This window comes from Vicia villosa, linkage group LG1 (assembly GCF_029867415.1).
Source record: "Vicia villosa cultivar HV-30 ecotype Madison, WI linkage group LG1, Vvil1.0, whole genome shotgun sequence".
Taxonomy (NCBI): domain Eukaryota; kingdom Viridiplantae; phylum Streptophyta; class Magnoliopsida; order Fabales; family Fabaceae; genus Vicia; species Vicia villosa.
In genome coordinates this window covers 150882544-150900686 of record NC_081180.1, presented here as the reverse complement: position 1 = coordinate 150900686, position 18143 = coordinate 150882544, and the positions used below count along the sequence as shown (strand labels likewise).

Sequence of the window (18143 nt, the reverse complement as noted above, 5' to 3'; positions counted from 1 at the left end):
CAAACAAAACACATAACCGTGTCACAATGTGCTCTTAAGGCATACAAAAGAAATCCAGAACATCAAAATGCGACCCCATCCTACAATCCTGGACATGGGCGACAAATATCAAGCATAAACATCAAATCAACCATCATAGACCAAACAAATCCACTCCACAGCGACACTAGGATCGTCTGATAACAAAATGAGCTCTTCCATCTCCTCTCCGCTGAGCTCGGAGTCTTGTCAATTCTTCTTCAAGTCGAGCAGACTTAGCTTTTTCTTCGATCAATTGCTTTTCCGAATCCTGCACCTTTCTCTTGCTATTGTTTTCGGACCTTCGCAACTTCGCACATTCCTGCTGTTTTCGGTACAAGCTTTCTTCCATCAAATCATGAGATCGCCTTTGGGCACGTGTCATGTTTGAACCTTCACCTTGCGCATGCTTGAGTTTACGAACTAATTCCGCCTTTTCGTGATCTTGAAAATACCTCTCCAAGCCAACCTCATTGTCCTTTGCTTTTAGTTTGATGTTATCCGCTTCGGCTTGAATATAGAGTTCAGCCGCAACTGTATCAGTTAAAACCACGGGAGGTTGCCCATACAATGGACATGACCTCGCAAATGGCAGCAATAGATTTGCCACTCTTGCCTCAACCCATTTCCTGTAAGGACCCATAGCAATAGGAACCTTCTTGCTCAAAGTAGTCTGATCCCTTCTATGGACTTTAGTCCAAGCATACGATATCTTCTCTAGCTCCAGAGGATCTTTACCATCAGCAAAGTACACTGATTCAAACGCTTCTACATCATTCTGGGCCCTTTCCATTGCATATCCCAATTGACGATAGGCGAGCGTGGGATTATAACTAATACAACCTCTGGTTCCCATGAGAGGAACGTTGGGGTATTGACCGCAACTAGTGATGATGTTCCAAATCTTCCCCACACAATAGTTCCACCTGATGTCATAAGATGTGAGGTTAACAATCCTATCTGACCACTTAAGAGAACTCTTCTTGAGCACAAAAGGTCCTCTCACCGGCAAATGCAACATGAACCACTGATACAAAAATGGAAGACAAGAACCAACAACATATTCTCCCTTCTTACTTCTCGAATGGATTGAAAAATAAGCATCTGCAAGCAACGTTGGCACGGGGTTTTTGTTCATAAAGACACAAATCGCCGCCAAACTCACAAAGTTCTCTCTTGAGGGGAATAAGACAATACCATAAATCATGATAGCAAGCAACCGACTAAAATCAACCCACTGCTCCTTCTTAGCCGCATCCTTAGCCCTACTAATCAAAAAGCAAAGATAGAAACCAGAAACACCGCCCGATGACTTCCAATTTCTTTCCACCTCCTTTATACCCATGTGAAGAGCTTCAGCTATTTTTTCAAATCTCACAACCTCGGGAACTCGAATGAAAGGTACATCATCAGTGATTCGGATGTTGAGTATGTAAGAAAATTCCTCGAGCGTTAGGACCAATTGATAGTCCTGAAATGTAAAACATCTCAAGTGCGGATCATAGAACTGAAATAGGGTGATCAAAGCCATTGGATCGAAAGATGTATTGAGGATGGAGAGAAAATTTCCATAATCATGATTGAAGTCACGGAGAACCTCCCCTTTCAACCGAGAACTCAAACCTATCAACCCCGAAACATCAATATCCGGAATCTTATAAGCTCTGGTATGCCTCGTACGTTCTTTGACAGTATCAGCGGGAATGTCCATCTTCAACTTGGGTGAACTCTTGAATGTCCCTGAAAATATGAAATGCAAATGCTTATTATACATATCTTTTTTTTTTTCGTTTCTTTTGGAAATAAATATGCTATGATGCAAAGTGGTGGGACTTGTTGCCGCCCACCAGGCATTCTGGACTGCCGATAACACACATAGTACAGAGCCAAAGGTTCGGCCCCAAATCGTATACCACACGGAACACGGAATGTCAATCCACAGAATCACCACCCATAGTCAACAACACACTGGAATAGAACACAGATCACCACTCGAACAAGAACCATAGTACCCCACGAACAGGAACCAATAATACACCCGAACAAGAACAGCGGTAACCCTCGAACAAGAACAACGGTAACCCACGAACTAGATCCAAAGTCACCATCAATGTACCTGTTAATCAATGATTGTTTCCCGCCCCACTCACGGGTAAATCTAGGCCAAGGTAGGTCAAAAAGCCAACCGAGGATCGAATGTAGGCGCTATCATACGATATTGCCTCATTCCACCAAGCTCTGCCTGTGGATACATGATCAGATCAATCAGGCATACGCCTTCTGTCCGTCATGACCACTCTATTCCTAGTTCCTATGGTATCACTCATAGCCTGGGTATTGGGCCTTTTACCTCTTGAAACACCCACCCACAGACAGAAATCTAGACAGTCCAGAATATGATGCAGAAAAGTAAAAGCGCACATAGAATGCAATGCAAACAGGTAAATATGCAAAGCAGTAAAGCACCCAAAGATAAACACACAAGCACTAGGATCGACTCGTTGAGTCCGGACCCGCAATAGGTCAAGACGTCCTCAGTAGAGTCGCCAGCTGTCGCTACCGCGAAAATTAACAGAGTCGCCACTAACATATTTATCCTAAAAAGGAAGGGAATGCCAGCAAACCCCAAAACAAAACAACGGTCTCACGAACAGAGAAAAAGGGTAAGGGAGTCGGTTACGCGAGGGGAAGGTGTTAGCACTCCTCGCGCCCATCGTACTCGATGGTATCCACGCTTATGTCTCAACCTATGGGTGTGTAAGCAAACTACGCTAATCTGGACTAAAATGAATGCAGAATGTAGGGAAAAGAAAGGATTGTGCTCGCACGGGCCCTACCCCGCTGCCTACGTATCTGTTTTGCAGAATCAAAGCTACCGTAGCTCGGCTAACTAGTTTCTATTTGTTTTGTGTTTTTTAGGTGAACGAGTTACATTCACACTCCGCTGCTCGACCTTTGGAGGCTTATGCTTGGGAATGGAGCGGAAATAACAAGCTCTTAAGAAAAGAAAATCAAAGACTGTGGTTTGTGTTTTAAAGAATGCATGAGGAAAACCTAAGCTAAGGGGGGAAAGCTTGCTACCTAATGTTAGCATACAAAGGGTACCAGTCTAAGCTAAGCTAACAACCTATGGGAAAAAAGGGGAAGCAAACAATAATATCACACAAACGAGCTCCGCTCGTAAAGTAAACAAAACCAACGGTACTGACTGAATGGTAGAAAAGGCGGTCCCGCCATAGCCAAGGGGAGCAGCTCATCCCAAGTCAACCAAGCATTAGACCTCGCGAAAATGATCGGGCCATAGACAAGAGGAGCGATTCCCTCTCAGCAACCAAGCCGTCACGGATCGTAAAGGAAAACGGTGCGCGCGTACACCGAGCATCAACGTCGAGCGACGCGAGCTATAAGAAAGGCGGGGGTCCGGTTACATGAACCCTTTTCCTGACATACTCGATAACAAGATCTTGTGCAGGTTCGGAAGCGAGCAACGCGTAGCGTGCGCATACCAAACGGACTCGATGAGACTAGGCGGGGGTTGATTGCTAACCCTTTCCCCATGCCTTCCATGAGGACTTAACGGAGTGCCATATAGGACTTATTACACCGTGACTCCCTACCGCAAAGCACAAATGTAAACACACCGACAAAAACAGAGCCTCTTTCGAGGACTTGGCCGAATGCATGCTTAGGTCCTACTTCTCATGTTATAGGATGATGCGAGAAAGCGGTAAAGTGCGAGAAAAATAAAATGAAACGGGATCAATACCAAACGGATGATGATCCATAAACTATAGCGAAGAGAGCAATGAAACTAGGATCCCGCGAGCGAGCTAGCAAAGCAAAAGCAAATAGTCAGCACACCGATTAGCCATGAAAGCACACAAAGGTCGACATGCGCGTCGAGCATAATCACAATACACCTGCAAGAGGAACAAGCAAACCAAGAAGGCAGATATAAAGTAATAGGGGCGTGTCTCCAGGATGAGAACGCAAAGAGAATGAATGAAAATCGTGTCCCGCAAGTAAAGCGGAACACTCATAGAGTAAGCATCGATCGGTGACTATCCAAAAGCCTTGCACACTAGCACACAAGTTAGAGATAACAAACATCGCAATCGGAATTGCGTTATTGCATTATAAGCTAAGAGAAAATGAACGATTAACACAAACACGAAATGGAAAAAAAATTTCAAAGGGAAAACACACATGAATAAACTAAAATCAATCAATATCAATCATTTTATGAGATAGCACATTTCACAAGCTTTCCAACGATATAAAGAACGTGCAAATCGGAGTTACGAGTCAAAAGATATGAAAGATTGAAGTTAACAAGCAAAAAACACAGCTATGCGTCGACCTGCTGACAGCATGCGTCGATCTGAATAGGGAAATGCGTCGACCTACTGGGTCGGCGTGCGCATACCCGAGATGGGCAAGAAGGCTATAGGTCGACCTGCAGAAAGCATGCGTCGACCTACAAGAAACAATGCGTCGACCTGCAGAAAGCATGCGTCGACCTGAACAGGGCTTGCGTCGACCTACTGGGTCAGCGTGCGCATACCCGAGGGTCACATGAAGGCAATAGGTCGACCTACTAGGGCCATAGGTCGACCTAAACAGGCAAAAATAGCAAAAAACCCAAATTCTCGCCCGAGCAATCGAAATACAAACCACCACCAACGACCGCCATGCGAGCAATGATAAAACATGCAATTAAGGGCCAAAATCCTTCACTTTGTGCAACGAATGAGATCCAACTCATGCATGAAAATTAACATCAAATGATACACAAACAATCGACGCGTCGGTGTCGCACCAAGAGCATGAATTAGCAAGTATGAGCATCGAAAGCAAGATCAAGCATTCACGATTAACCATGATTTCACATATCAATGAGTGCACAATTTAAACACCTTGTTAACAAACATTTCATGCTTTGGCAAATGTAAACAAAAGCAACGAGTCGACATGCGACATGCTACAAGACATGAACAAGTATGGTGCAAGTGATAAAGAGAGATTTCAACCGATTCCGGATTTGATCATTATCAACAAATAACAACAATTAAGGCTCAGTAACCACAAGGCTCCGTGAATTCTCACTCAAAGATATCAATTAAACATTTCAACAAACACTTATTATGCAAAAAAAACTCAAAATTAAGCACAACTGCCTCAAACATTCAAATGATCGAACACTTAGCATGCAATTTCTTGTATCATGAGCAACATGTATGTATCATCAACAACAATTCACCGGTAAATCTCGAATTCAATCAAGTAATCGAGATCAACACAAATCACTCAATCAATAAGTAATTATCATCATCAATTATCATAGATCTATCATCCACAGTCAAAAATCATCATGATCAATGTCGAATTAAGCAACAAAACCTATGTTCTAGCAAGGTTTGTAGTGAATTTACCGGATCTAACGAAGAGAATGAGATCGGATGAACACGAACGCGAACGCGACGCGAACACGAACCAAATCCAAGGGAGGAGAAGAAGAGAGTGGGGCGCAAGGTCTTTGGAGAGGGAGAGAAATGCGATTTTGATGATCAACAAGGAAAGAGACTCTTGATTCTTGCTTTGATCTTCATTTGTTCTTGAGATTTGATCTTGAATTGATGAAGATTGATGAAGGTTTTGTGAGTTTTTGTGGTTTTGATTCAAGAAAATTGAGAGAGAATTGAGAGTAAGTGTTTTTGATCTTTTGGGTGAAGTGAAGTTATGAGAGTTCCCCCTTGCTATGTGAAGAGCAAAATGTTTATATATTGTCAACGCGAAATGTTCAAATTGCCCTCGGTGCGTCTTATTTTGGCTCGTTTTTATGGAAACTCGGTTCGGCTCTGAATTCCAGAATGAAACCGATGCCATTGTGAAGATGACCAAATTCTTAACTTGTCGCCGCGAGAATCACCTCAATCCGATAAGCGATGAAGAAAATACGCCCGTTTGAATGACGAGAAACGCCGATTCATCTGGTACGACTGTGCAGAATTTTGTGAGTACCGCTCAAAGAACTCGATAAAACTCTATCTTCGGCTCGAAATCTGAACAAGCATGTTTGACGAAGAATCAAAGCTAACGAAATTTCCGAGAAAATGCCGCCGGAACGGACTTCATACGATAAAAATCGAAGAAGTTATGAATTTTTAAACTGGGCGCGACATACTCGAAAACACACTTTTTACCGAAACAACGCGACGATCCTTAAAATTCTGGGAATTTTTCGTGCATAATGGGCCTTTGGTCCGAACATATGAAATTTTAGTAATGATGGTACGGAGCTCCAGTTAAATTTTCGAGCGAATCCAACGAGCGGATTGTGAGATATGAATTTTCTGAGATCCGAAACCCTACATTCAGCACTGTTTTTTCACTACGAAACCTCAAGTAATTTGCAAATATGGCGACCTTCCTCAAAGTATTGGCTTCCGAGCCGAACACGAAAGTTGTAGATATCGTCGGGAACTTAGCTCATATCACCTTCCAAATATGACTTGCGAATTTTCTCGTATTTCCACTGTTTAAACCATTTTTCACGCCTTTCTTCTTAAACCCATGAAAACTCTTTATTATTTTTCTTCAATTTTTGAATAACGAAATAAACGTCATTAATAACTTATAGCTCAAATAAAGAGGGCAAATTTTGGGGTGCAACACATGGATTATGTAGCTTCTGGGAATATTTGGAAAGCTTTCAGAAGAGAGATTCAATCTGACCTTCTGAAGCTTCAAGAAGCTTGTTTGGCTGATGCTCCTGGTCCTTCTGGATTCCTTTGGGAATTTGAAGAAAACTACTTCTATCCCATCACCAGCTGGAAATCTCATGGTTAAAGCTAATGCTGAGAATCCTCCTGTTATGGACAATAGCTTTGATGCTTCTTCTGCTGGACCTTCTGTCTCTGTTTTGATAAACACTATGAAGGCTTTTCAACAGAATCAAGCTAATTTGGCTACTCGTCTGGACAAGCACGAGGAGACTCATGATGAGTTCAGATCTTTCATCAAGGATCAGAAGGAAGACTCTACTAAGATTAAGAACCTTCTGGCCGTCCTAGCTTCTAGGCTTAGCCAGTCGTAGTCTGTCTTTCGTCTTAGCATGGTTTTCTTTGTTTTATGTATCTGCTTCTATCATTTTGTATCTTCTGATTTTTATCAATGAAATTTTATCTTCTTCACTCTGTGTGTCTTTTTCATCTGAATCTTTTATGTTTTTTAATGTTTTGACAAAAAGGGGGAGAAAACATGATAATTGAATTGATTTATTATATCAGTTGCTGGGATTAAGTCTCAACATTTCCTAACAATATTTGCAAGTTCTATGTCTTTGATATTTTTTGCAGGATTGAAGATATTCTAAAAAAGCTCAATATGAGAAGCAAATACACGAGGAAAAGCAATTCTAAAAAGAAGCATGCTCTTAAAGATTTGAAGCAAGCTTAGTTCTGATACATTTTTTTTAAGAATGCTCTAATACATTCAAGAATATTCTGGTACATTCAAGAGTACTCTGATAGAATCAAGTATGATCTGATTCAATTGATTACAAAGGAGAAATTCAAAGCTTTGAAGTTGTCCTATGGAAGCAAGAAGCAGAAGCTCTGAATGTTCTGAAGTTCTATTCAAAGTGAAAGTCTCGACTGAAATGGAAAAATACTCAGGGAAGTCTTTTATTTATAAATTCGTCTAGTATTTATTTCAGGGGAAAATGTTAATCTCAGGGGGAGACATATTCACACATTCTGATCATATGCTTATGCTATAACTGTGTAATTGTCTTTTGTCATCTGATATTCTGGTTACAAATTCATATCAATTATATATGTTTTTGTCATCATCAAAAAGGGGGAGATTGTTAGAACATGATTTGTTCTGATCAATATTCTATGTTTTGATGATAACATTATATATGAATTTTGTATAAGACAATGTGGTACTCTAATCCTTTGCATTTTCCATTTCAGGAAATACATAAAGAGTATGCACAACTCAGCGCTCAAAAGCACTGACTCAGAAGGTTCTGGATGGCTACATCAAAACATGCTCTGGCAAGACATCAAAAGATGGTCAAGCAGAATCAGAACATGAACTATATGCATCAGAAGAACATGAAGTCAGAAGCAGAAGCATTGAAGTTCTTAATGGTATCACGCTCAAGCTCTTCAAAGTCAAAAGACAGGAAGATGCTCTGCACCAAGCTGATTGACTCTGATATTCAAACGTTGTTATCTACAAATTTGTGTTCAGAAGCAAGTACAAGATGACAGTCTATTAAGTCTAATCTCTGACTGACAAAAGGAACGTTAGAAGCTACAAAAGGCAAAGTCAGTAAAAGCAGCAAAAACATGGCTCGAGGTAGTTGACAAAAGTGTGAAACATTAAATGCGAAGCTGTACTATTCACGCAAAGCATTAAATGCAACCCAACGGTCATCTTCTCTCAACGCCTATATATAGAAGTTCTGATCAGAAGCAGCAAAGAGAATACTTGTGCAATATACCAAAACGCTGTCAAATTTAAAGCTCACGAACTTCATCTTCAACCTTACAAACTCTTGTAATATTTAGTGAGTGTTAAGCTTAGAACTTAAGAGAAATATCACTGTTGTGATTATAGCTTTATAAGAAGCAAAATTACTCTTGTAAACATTATTTTACATTTTTTGTAAAAGGTTCCTAGAGTGATCAAGTTGTGATCAGTAGACTCTAGAAGACTTAGAAGTTTTCTACGTGGTGATTTCCTAGAGTGATCAAGTTGTGATCTGTATACTCTAGAAGACTTAGAAGTTTTCTAAGTGGATAACCATTGTAATCAGTTGGATTAGTGGATTAAATCCTCAGTTGAGGTAAATCACTCTAAGGGGGTGGACTGGAGTAGTTACGTTAATAACGAACCAGGATAAAAATAATTGTGTTCATTGTTTTTATCTTACAAGTTTTTAAAGTCACACTTATTCAAACCCCCCCTTTCTAAGTGTTTTTCTATCCTTCAGTTAGAGACTCGTCAGAGGTTGGAGACTGCAGGTGAAGTTATCACTTGGGCTGTATTCAGTAGGGAATTTCTGAGGAGGTACTATACTGAGGATGTCTGTGGGAAGAAGGAAATTGAATTCTTCGAACCGAAGCATGGAAATTTGTCGGTTACGGAATATGCTGCTTGGTTCGTGGAATTGGCAGAGTTCTACCCTCATTATAATAAGGCAACTGCTGAGTTTTCCAAGTGTATCAAATTTGAGAACGGGTTACACCCAAAGATCAAGAAGGCAATTGGATACCAAAAGATTCATAAATTTTTAGATTCGGTAAATAGTTGTAGAATTTATGAGGAGGACAATAATGCTCACTATAAGATCATAAATGAGAAGAGGGGTAAACATCAACAGAACCGTGGGAAGCCTTATGATATTCTAGCTGGTAAGGGTAAACAAAATGTTGCTGAGGGTAAGAGGACTAGTGAGGGACACGCTCCTACTGGTATTGTATGTTTCAAATGTGGGAAACCAGGTCATAAAAATAATGCATGTATTGGAGATGTGTCATACCCTAATTTTGACCCCCCTGAGATGTCATACTTTCAGGCTTTTCATCAGAATCAAAACAGATACTCAGAACAGTCACTTGTTCATCTGGTGCTTAATCTAGGATGTTCAGAAACAAAAAAAAAAGCTCAGGCAAAGGATCAATCAATAAAAGGATTAGTCTCTAATACAATCATAGGACTCAAAAAGCTTCATTCTATCCACCTATGATTGATTAGACACCCAATCATCTGGACTCAGGTTTGCTTAGTCCACCAATCTAGGGTTTTGAGCCCATCAGGGACTGTAATCAGGGATCAAATTTGGGAAACCCTAAAAAGCTCTAGGACATCTATCAATTGGTTCAAATATCTTCAATTGGTTCATATGACATTATCCGTTGGGAATTACATTTCAACTCAAGATCTACATTCATCAATTTCATTTGATCGACAATTAGGGTTTTTAACCTAATTCACCTGGACAGTTGACTTTTAATCAGGACATGGATCCAAAACTCAAAACATGTTTCAAGAACTTCTATTACCTCAATATAATCCATTCACATCACTCATTTGAGGAGGAGAACTTGATTCATCACAAAAGTCCAAAATTTCACTTCATGTGAAAAAGTCAACTGTACAGGATCACCTTTGACTTATAGGGATTTTAGTCAAACCATGACTTTTGAAGATCAATATCATCAATATATGATTATTAAAGTCATTTGACCAAAGAAATTCAGGAAAACTCATCAAGGATCAAAAAGTCAGGAATTAGGGTTTTTGAGGGCATTATGGGAACTCAAAATTTCACCTACACAACTCAAAAAACTTCCAACATGAAAGTTGTAGATCTTGCAAAATAAAACAACATCTTACAATGCAACTTTTTTCAAGAAATCAATCATTTAAGAGATTTGGGATTTGGAAGTTATAGGCCTTAAAAACTTAAAAAATTTTCTAAGTATTTTTGACCTAGTTTTCTTCCAACTTTGGGCTCATTTTTCACAATCTTCCCAAATGATTCTGAAGAAACCCCAAACTAATGAATTGAAGTAGATGTTTAGGTCTTTCCAAATTGTGCTCAACCTCCTCCAAATTCATTTTGAGCTAGGGGTTATGCTTGTTCAAAGTTGGCCTCATGGAGTAAAATTATAGGTCATGCACAATTTGAAACTTTGCAATTTTGTGCAAATGGCTTCACTAAATGTTGTTACACGACCCATAATACATCTGCAAGCATACCATACGTCCATTTTCATCATTGCATAAGGATTGAAGAATATTCCCAAAAACAAAGGCATGTGATTATGTAATGATTACATTTGGGACTTTATGGCAAAAGGATGAATCACCAAAGGAATCTCTTCCCAATCAATTGGAGCTCACTTCTGCATCAGAATTTTCCCCTAAGATCAAGCAAAACCGATGGCTAGGGAGTGGTATCAAAGAGCTCATCATTGCACTTGGAATATAATTTGAATTCCTTCATGACCAAGAAACCAAACTTACTTCACTAAGCAAGCACACTATATCCAATTGCTCTGCATCATTTGCCTATAAATAGAAGAGCCTTCATCAGTAATAAGCACACCAAAGCAAATCAATTCCTTGCTTTCTCCTTCTCTCTCTCTCATGCTTATGGTTTTTCAAAGTTCTTTGGCAAGAAGAATCGATTTCTTCAAACCAGAGTTCTTCTTTGGAAAGTAAGCATTCTAACATCTCAAGGAGGTTCATTAGAGGTGATCCAAGCACCTGGATCACTTCTGTAAGTGGAGGAACACCATAGCCACTTTCATCTTGAAGCTCGAGCAGTTGGAGGTCTGTAGCATAATTCAAGAGGTGTCAAGCAAGTCCAAGCATCCAAACATGTTCCTTAGGATGCAGTGAAGCTATTCAGATGGTCGCAGCATATCTGTAAGCGCAGAATCACTACTTTCCATCTCACTTGGAGCTCAAATAGAAGGGGTCGGGTAGAACAATACTGGAGCATTCAAGGTACAATAAGTACTCAGTTAGCATCACAGAGTTCCAAGGAAGCTTTTAGGATCATTCATACAAGCCCAGGTGTTCTCTATCATCCTCACGACCTCCACTTTCAGAGGTATTTTTTCAAACTCTAACCCACTTATTCAAGTACTCTTTCTTATATATCTCGATACCAGTTTGTTCAGCATCATCAGAGGATTGAAAACCCTCTATCATCATTCATTTATTCATCTTGCTCGTCATTTAATTTTAAATTTAGGGTTCATATGTTCTTTGTGTTTTCTGAGAAATTAGATAGTTGTAGTTAATATAAATAGATATTAGCTACATATCTGTATTTGTGAGGAAATTTGGAACAAAATTCATGTTTACACCATCACGTTTGGTTGAGAAACCAGAGAGTTAGAGATTCAAATTGTTTCGAGCTCAAGGAAGAAGACGACATGGGTGCGCGTGAAATTTGAATCTCCTGGGATGTTTTAAAATATAATTAAATACGTGTGTATGAATAACAAACTGAGCGCGCAGCTCAGTTGGTCAAGTTTTGTGGTGTGACCATAAGGGCGTGTGTTCGAACCTTGCTAGGGCCAAAAGCCAATTTTTTACCACTTTTCTTCTTTAATCTCTTCACAATTTCAACCATTTATTTAACCTATCAAACTAATTCATTTTAACTTCATTTTTCACACACTTGTCAATTAATATATATATTTTATGATTAAACAAAAAAAACACAAAAAAAAAATATTTATTTCATGCATTTTTATTAGGTTAAAAATGGTGTGTTTTAAGTATTTTAAAATATATTTTAATACATGCTTTCCTTGAAATTTCAAAACCTAATCTCTCATAAATACTTTAGTGATAAAATCCTAATCATTTAGGTCTTAGTTAGGTATAGATCTTATCTTTACCTTGTTTAGGTTGACTTGTGTCAAAAAATTCAAAACTGTTTTCAAACTTCAAATTAAACAGACGATCGAGGTTTTCAGACAACATAACCTTGCATCTTCTCTTTTCAACTGTTTTTCATAAACAGTAAATCAATTTCAGTGGGCCTCTAATAGAGTGTAAGTCCCAACACCTTCTTTATGATCATAGTTTGTTTTCAAAAACTGTATTTACAAAATCTTCTTTCTGTTTTCAAAACATTCTTCTGGTATTTGAAGGGCATTATACCCGGTGAAACTCTTCAGATACCTATGTGACCTATGTCCATCTTCACTTCTTCTGTTTTCAAAAACCTTTAACTATTTATCATAAATATTCAACTATTATCAATAAACAACAAAATTGATGGTAAGGCTTTGTACATACTTCTTCAAAGGCCTCCACTCCATCCAGGTTAGGCTTTATAGCTTTCCAGTTACAGTCTTTGTTTAAATTACTGTCAAATATAAACTGTTTATATATTAGGACTACGTCTGAGTGTAAACCTTAGTACACTTAAACTATATATATATATATATATATATATATATATATATATATATATATATATATTATAGGAATATGGCCTAGGATTGAGAATGTCTTCCCGGTGAAGGCTCTTTCCTAATTAGAGATCTTTAGTTCAAACCCTCAAGATGAATTATTCCCGGTGAAACATCTTGAAAAAGCCTTAGAAAAAAAATAGGACACATCCACCCAAGAGGAATTATTCCCGGTGAAACCTCTTACCCATTTGCTTAGAGCCAAAATAAGTTCAAAACCACATAGCTTTCTTTTGTGCTATAACAAGGACCCTCGATGACCCTCGATTAGCCTCCTCTTGGGCTTTGTACAAGGACCCACAGGCTTCTTAAAAGCATTTCCAGCTTCCTCTTGATCTTGTATACAAGGACCCATCAGGTTTCTTATAAACATAGGAACAGGTCTTTAGTCACCTTTTAGCCTATCCTGGTGAGTTTCTTCCTTTCTTTAAACCATACTTTAAACAAGCCAAGAATGTCTCAATCTCAGCATTGAGCATACCTTTTGGAATGAGAGACATGGACAGTCTCTGTCACCCTTATCTTCATTAACTTTCCTTAGCAGAGTCTAGGTTCCCTATTTGTTTATCCTCAATCAGAGTCAGCCTTAATCTTGGGCTTTAAACAAGAAATCTCAAATAGTAATCATTCTGCCAAAAATCCCTGGAAAGGGTTAGCCTCCAAAAATTGAACTTTCAAAAGACAAACTCTCCAGCAGAGTAAAATCCCTGGAAAGGGTTAGCTTCCAAAAACTCAACTTTTAAAAGATAATTTCCCCAGCTGAGTAAAATCCCTGGAAAGGGTTAGCCTCTAATCTCAGTCAATAAAAGATATATTCCCTCAATAAAAAGTTCGCCACAACCTTGGGCTTTGTACAAGGCAGAAAAGAGTGTTTTTTCCAACATATGTATATATATATATATATATATATATATATATATATATTCCCCAATTAAGAGTCAGCCTCAATTCTGGGCTTTATACAGAACACAAAACTTCTTAATTTAAGTCAATCCCCAGTAGAGTTATCTCCCAGAGTCAATAAAATAATCAATCAATCAAAAGCCTCAAGCTTGGGCCTCATACAAGCCACCTAAAAATCAAATATTTCAAACAGTAGATAAACATAGTTTATCTCTATAGAGAGATATTTCTCCTATCTCACCACATTCAAACAAACAAACATTTCAATTTCAATTTCAATTTCAATTTCAATTTCAAACATTCTCCCATTTAGGACTCTGAAAGGCATGCTCTGAGGAAAACAAACCCAGACTTGTACACTTTCCCTAATTTGGATGAGAATCCTTCTTTCATTCAAGAGGCATGTTGGTTGTCATACTTCATCAACCAAGTAGGCTCCCTCTCTTAATGAAATGTATTCAGCTTTTCTGTCACTTTAAAAATGTTTGTGGTGGAATAGTAGAAATACCTCTCTGTAAAGATAATTTCATGTCTCTTCACTGTAAACAGAGATTTAATTCAAGCTTCAACCTTGAGCTTCAAGCAAGGCACCCAAAAAATAATTAATTTCTCTAATTAGTTCTCCGAATTACAAAAAGCTCTGACTTACATTAGGGATATGTAGGCATGAGGTTCACAAGGAATCTCAGCAAGCTAATAAAAAACCAAAAATAGTCAGTCAGTCTGTCTTTTCAAATCAATTCAATTCCTTCTCCTAACACAAAGGAGAAACTTTCCCAATCATTCAGTAACAAACACAAACACATTGACACAGAGAAGGTTCCCGTAGAGTACTACGGATATGTAGAGTGCTTAAACTCTCCCCTATGTATAACCGACCCCCCGCACTCCAGAATTTCTAGTCTAGGTGAATCCCAACACTTAGCAAACTCCTAGGGTTTATTTGAGATATTTTTCCCCTCTCCTACTCGTAGGATAATTAAAAAGTTCGTGTGATATCGTAGGAAGAACTGAAACAAAATTCATCCCGCCCCGGGCGCATTCTCCTTCCAAATTCCGCGTGAAGGGTCTAGCGTGCCGTCCTCCCAAGTGAAACGGGGGGGGGGGTAAAAAAAATGACACCACATGATGTAAAGAGGTGTTTCCGTTGTGGTAAAGTCGAGCATGAACTAGCTGATTGTAAGGACAAAGAGGTTATTTGCTTCAACTGTGGGGAAGGTATTTGCTTTAGCAGGAACTCAGACAGCTAGCAAAAATAGACTAATTAGAGGTACTTGTTTCATTAATAGTACATCCTTAATTTCTATTATTGATACTGGTGCTATGCATTGTTTTATTGGTTCTGAATGTGTGAAAATTTGGGTCTTGTGTTGCCTTCCATGAATGGAGAGATGGTCGTCGATGTTCCAGCTAAGGGGTCGATGACTACTTATCTAGTGTATTTGAAGTGTCCTTTGTCGATATTTAACAGATACTTTGTTGTTGATTTGGTTTGTTTATCGTTGAGTGGATTGGATGTGATTTTAGGTATGAACTGGTTGGAATATAACTATGTTCATATTATTTGTTATAATAAATCTGTCGTGTTTTCTACTTCTGGCGAGGAGGAGGAAACTGGTTTATTATCTGCTAGAAAATTGAGGGAATTGGTGCAAAATGAAGCGCAGGTATTTTCGTTGATGGCTTCGTTATCTATTGAGAATCAAGCTATAGTTGATGAATTACAAGTGGTACGTGAATTTCTTGAAGTTTTTCCCGATGAGATTCTCGATGTACTGCCAGGAAGAGAAGTTGAATTTGATATTGATCTTGTCCCTGGTATCAGGCCTGTTTCTATGGCACCATACAGGATGTCAGCATCTGAGTTGGCAGAGTAGAAGAAGCAATTGGAGGATTTACTTAAGAAGAAGTTTGTGAGACCAAGTGTATCGTCTAAGGGAGCTCCGATGTTGCTAGTGAAAAAGAAAGATGGAAGCATGAGACTATTGTTTATTATAAGCAATTAAATAAAGTAACAATAATGAACAAGTATCCACTTTCGAGAATAGATGACTTGATGGATCAGTTGGTGGGTGCACATGTGTTTAGCAAGATTGACTTGAGATCGGGTTATCACCAATATTCTGAAAATGGATATCAGAATCCGATATGGGCATTATGAGTATTTGGTGATGCCTTTTTGTGTTACTAACGTTGTAGCGGTGAAATTTGTGAGACTAGAGCCATTGATTGACTTAGCTCATATATTTTAACAAAGTCGCCTCTGCACTTTATTGTTTCCATAGGAAATGGGAGAAAGAGCAAAATAAAACCCATAAAAGTTTTTAAAATCAAAACTAATAAACTTATCAAATATCTACGGGGGTTGGTTATGTAAGGCGAAGGTATTAGCACCCTTCGAATCTATGGTACTCTGTAGGAACCTCTTTGAAATATATATTATTGTTGTTATTTGTCAGACCCCAATTTTTGACCTAAGATACCACCTCATATCATTTGCATATGCATCATTTGCATCTCTAACAAATTGCATAGCTTGTGTTTGTTACTTGTGCTCAGTAGGGTTTAATCAAGAAATCACTCACCAGTACAAGCAACAATCAATTAGGGTTTTGTTCTCCCTTCATTTCAAATGAATTATCTTCATCAAAAATCAACATTTGGTCCTCATAGATTCATTTCAACAAGCTCAAAGGCTCTGAATCAACCAAATTAGGGTTTTAACTGAAGATAGCATACTCCTGACTTTTACTCAGGATTTGACCTAATGACTTGGGACATGACCTCAAGACCCCAAGTGCATCATTTTGACCTAATCCATTGGCTCAGAACATCTCTTACACAAGGAATGATCAACAGTGAAATTGCAAATCATCAGATTAGGGTTTTGAACTATCAGGGACCAAAATCAGGGATCACATTTGGGAAACCCTAAAAATCCCCAAGAAGTCAATCAAAGGCTTCAATCATCTTCAAGTAATCCCTATGACAACATACAATGGAAATTGTATCTCAATTCAAGACCTACAGTCATCAATTTCATCTGGTCAACAATTAGGGTTTTTAACCTAATTCACTAAACCACTGACTTTTTAATCAGGACATGGTGCCACAACTCAAACCATGGCTCAATATCCTCTAATGCTTCAATATGATCCATTCATACCATTCATATGGTGAGGATAGACTGTTTCATTTGAAATCTCCAGAAACGCGATTCGTTTGAAAAAGTCAACTGTACAAGATCACCATTGACTTTTGGGGAATTTTGGTCAACCATGACTTTTGAAGTTTTGAATCATCAATATATGATATATGAAGTCATTTGATCAAGAAAAATCAAGAAAATCAATCAAGAGATATTGGAAGGGAATTTCTCAAAATTTCACTTACAAACTGAAAAAAACTTCCAATATCAAAGTTGTAGATTTTGATCCAATAAACAACTTTGACACATATAATTTTTTTCCATAAGATCAACCATTTAAGAGATATGGAGCTTCAAAGTTGGAACTTTATGAAAATTTCACTTAAAATCTCATTTTCTTCAAAGTTCATGGATCTTTTTCACCTACTTCCTTAAAGGTCTTGAAGAAACTTTCAACTAGGGTTTTGAAGTGTGTAATATGAGCTTTCCAAAATGTCCAAGAGCATGAAAAAACATGGAGCATAGCTATGGTTTTGAATTTTGTCATTAGAGGTCCTTATGCATGAAATTATAAGCCATTTTTACCAAAGCTATGCACTATTCTACTAAATGACCCAAGTAATGATGCATAGATGCAATAATTGGTAGATATTTTCTGATTTGAGATCAGAATGGAAGAGGATAAGAAGCTTGGCCAAAATAACCATGGTTTAGTTACTTTAACCATTTGCATTAAATGTAAAGATTCCACTTTATCTCCAAATGCCAAATCACCAAAGAAGAAGCAAGTTGCAAGGCTCTGCATTCAGAACTCATGGCCTATAAATAGAGGTCATTTCCACTCTTCAATTCACACCAAAACCTCACAATTATAGGTTTTCTCTCTTCTTTCTTGAATTGCAAGTTTCATGAGTTTCAAAGAGGAGAAAGTGCAAGTTCCATCCCTTGCAAGTTCTGAGCAAAATGATGCTTCCCACAACTCATAAACATCATATGGGATGTGTTTGATCCATCCATACACCCCAAAAACACCTAAAACTCAAAATCACTACCTCACT

At 38.4% G+C, this 18143-nt stretch overlaps 2 protein-coding genes across 2 annotated transcripts; one reads left to right on the top strand and one right to left on the bottom strand.

The window, feature by feature from the left end:
• Positions 1–166: 166 nt before the first annotated feature.
• LOC131657408 (uncharacterized) lies at positions 167–1729 on the bottom strand. Its single transcript, XM_058926822.1, has one exon. The coding sequence runs from the start codon at positions 1727–1729 to the stop codon at positions 167–169; it is 1563 nt and encodes a 520-aa protein (XP_058782805.1).
• Positions 1730–15283: 13554 nt separating this feature from the next.
• On the top strand, positions 15284–15814 carry LOC131657399 (uncharacterized). Its single transcript, XM_058926811.1, has one exon. The coding sequence runs from the start codon at positions 15284–15286 to the stop codon at positions 15812–15814; it is 531 nt and encodes a 176-aa protein (XP_058782794.1).
• Positions 15815–18143: the final 2329 nt, after the last annotated feature.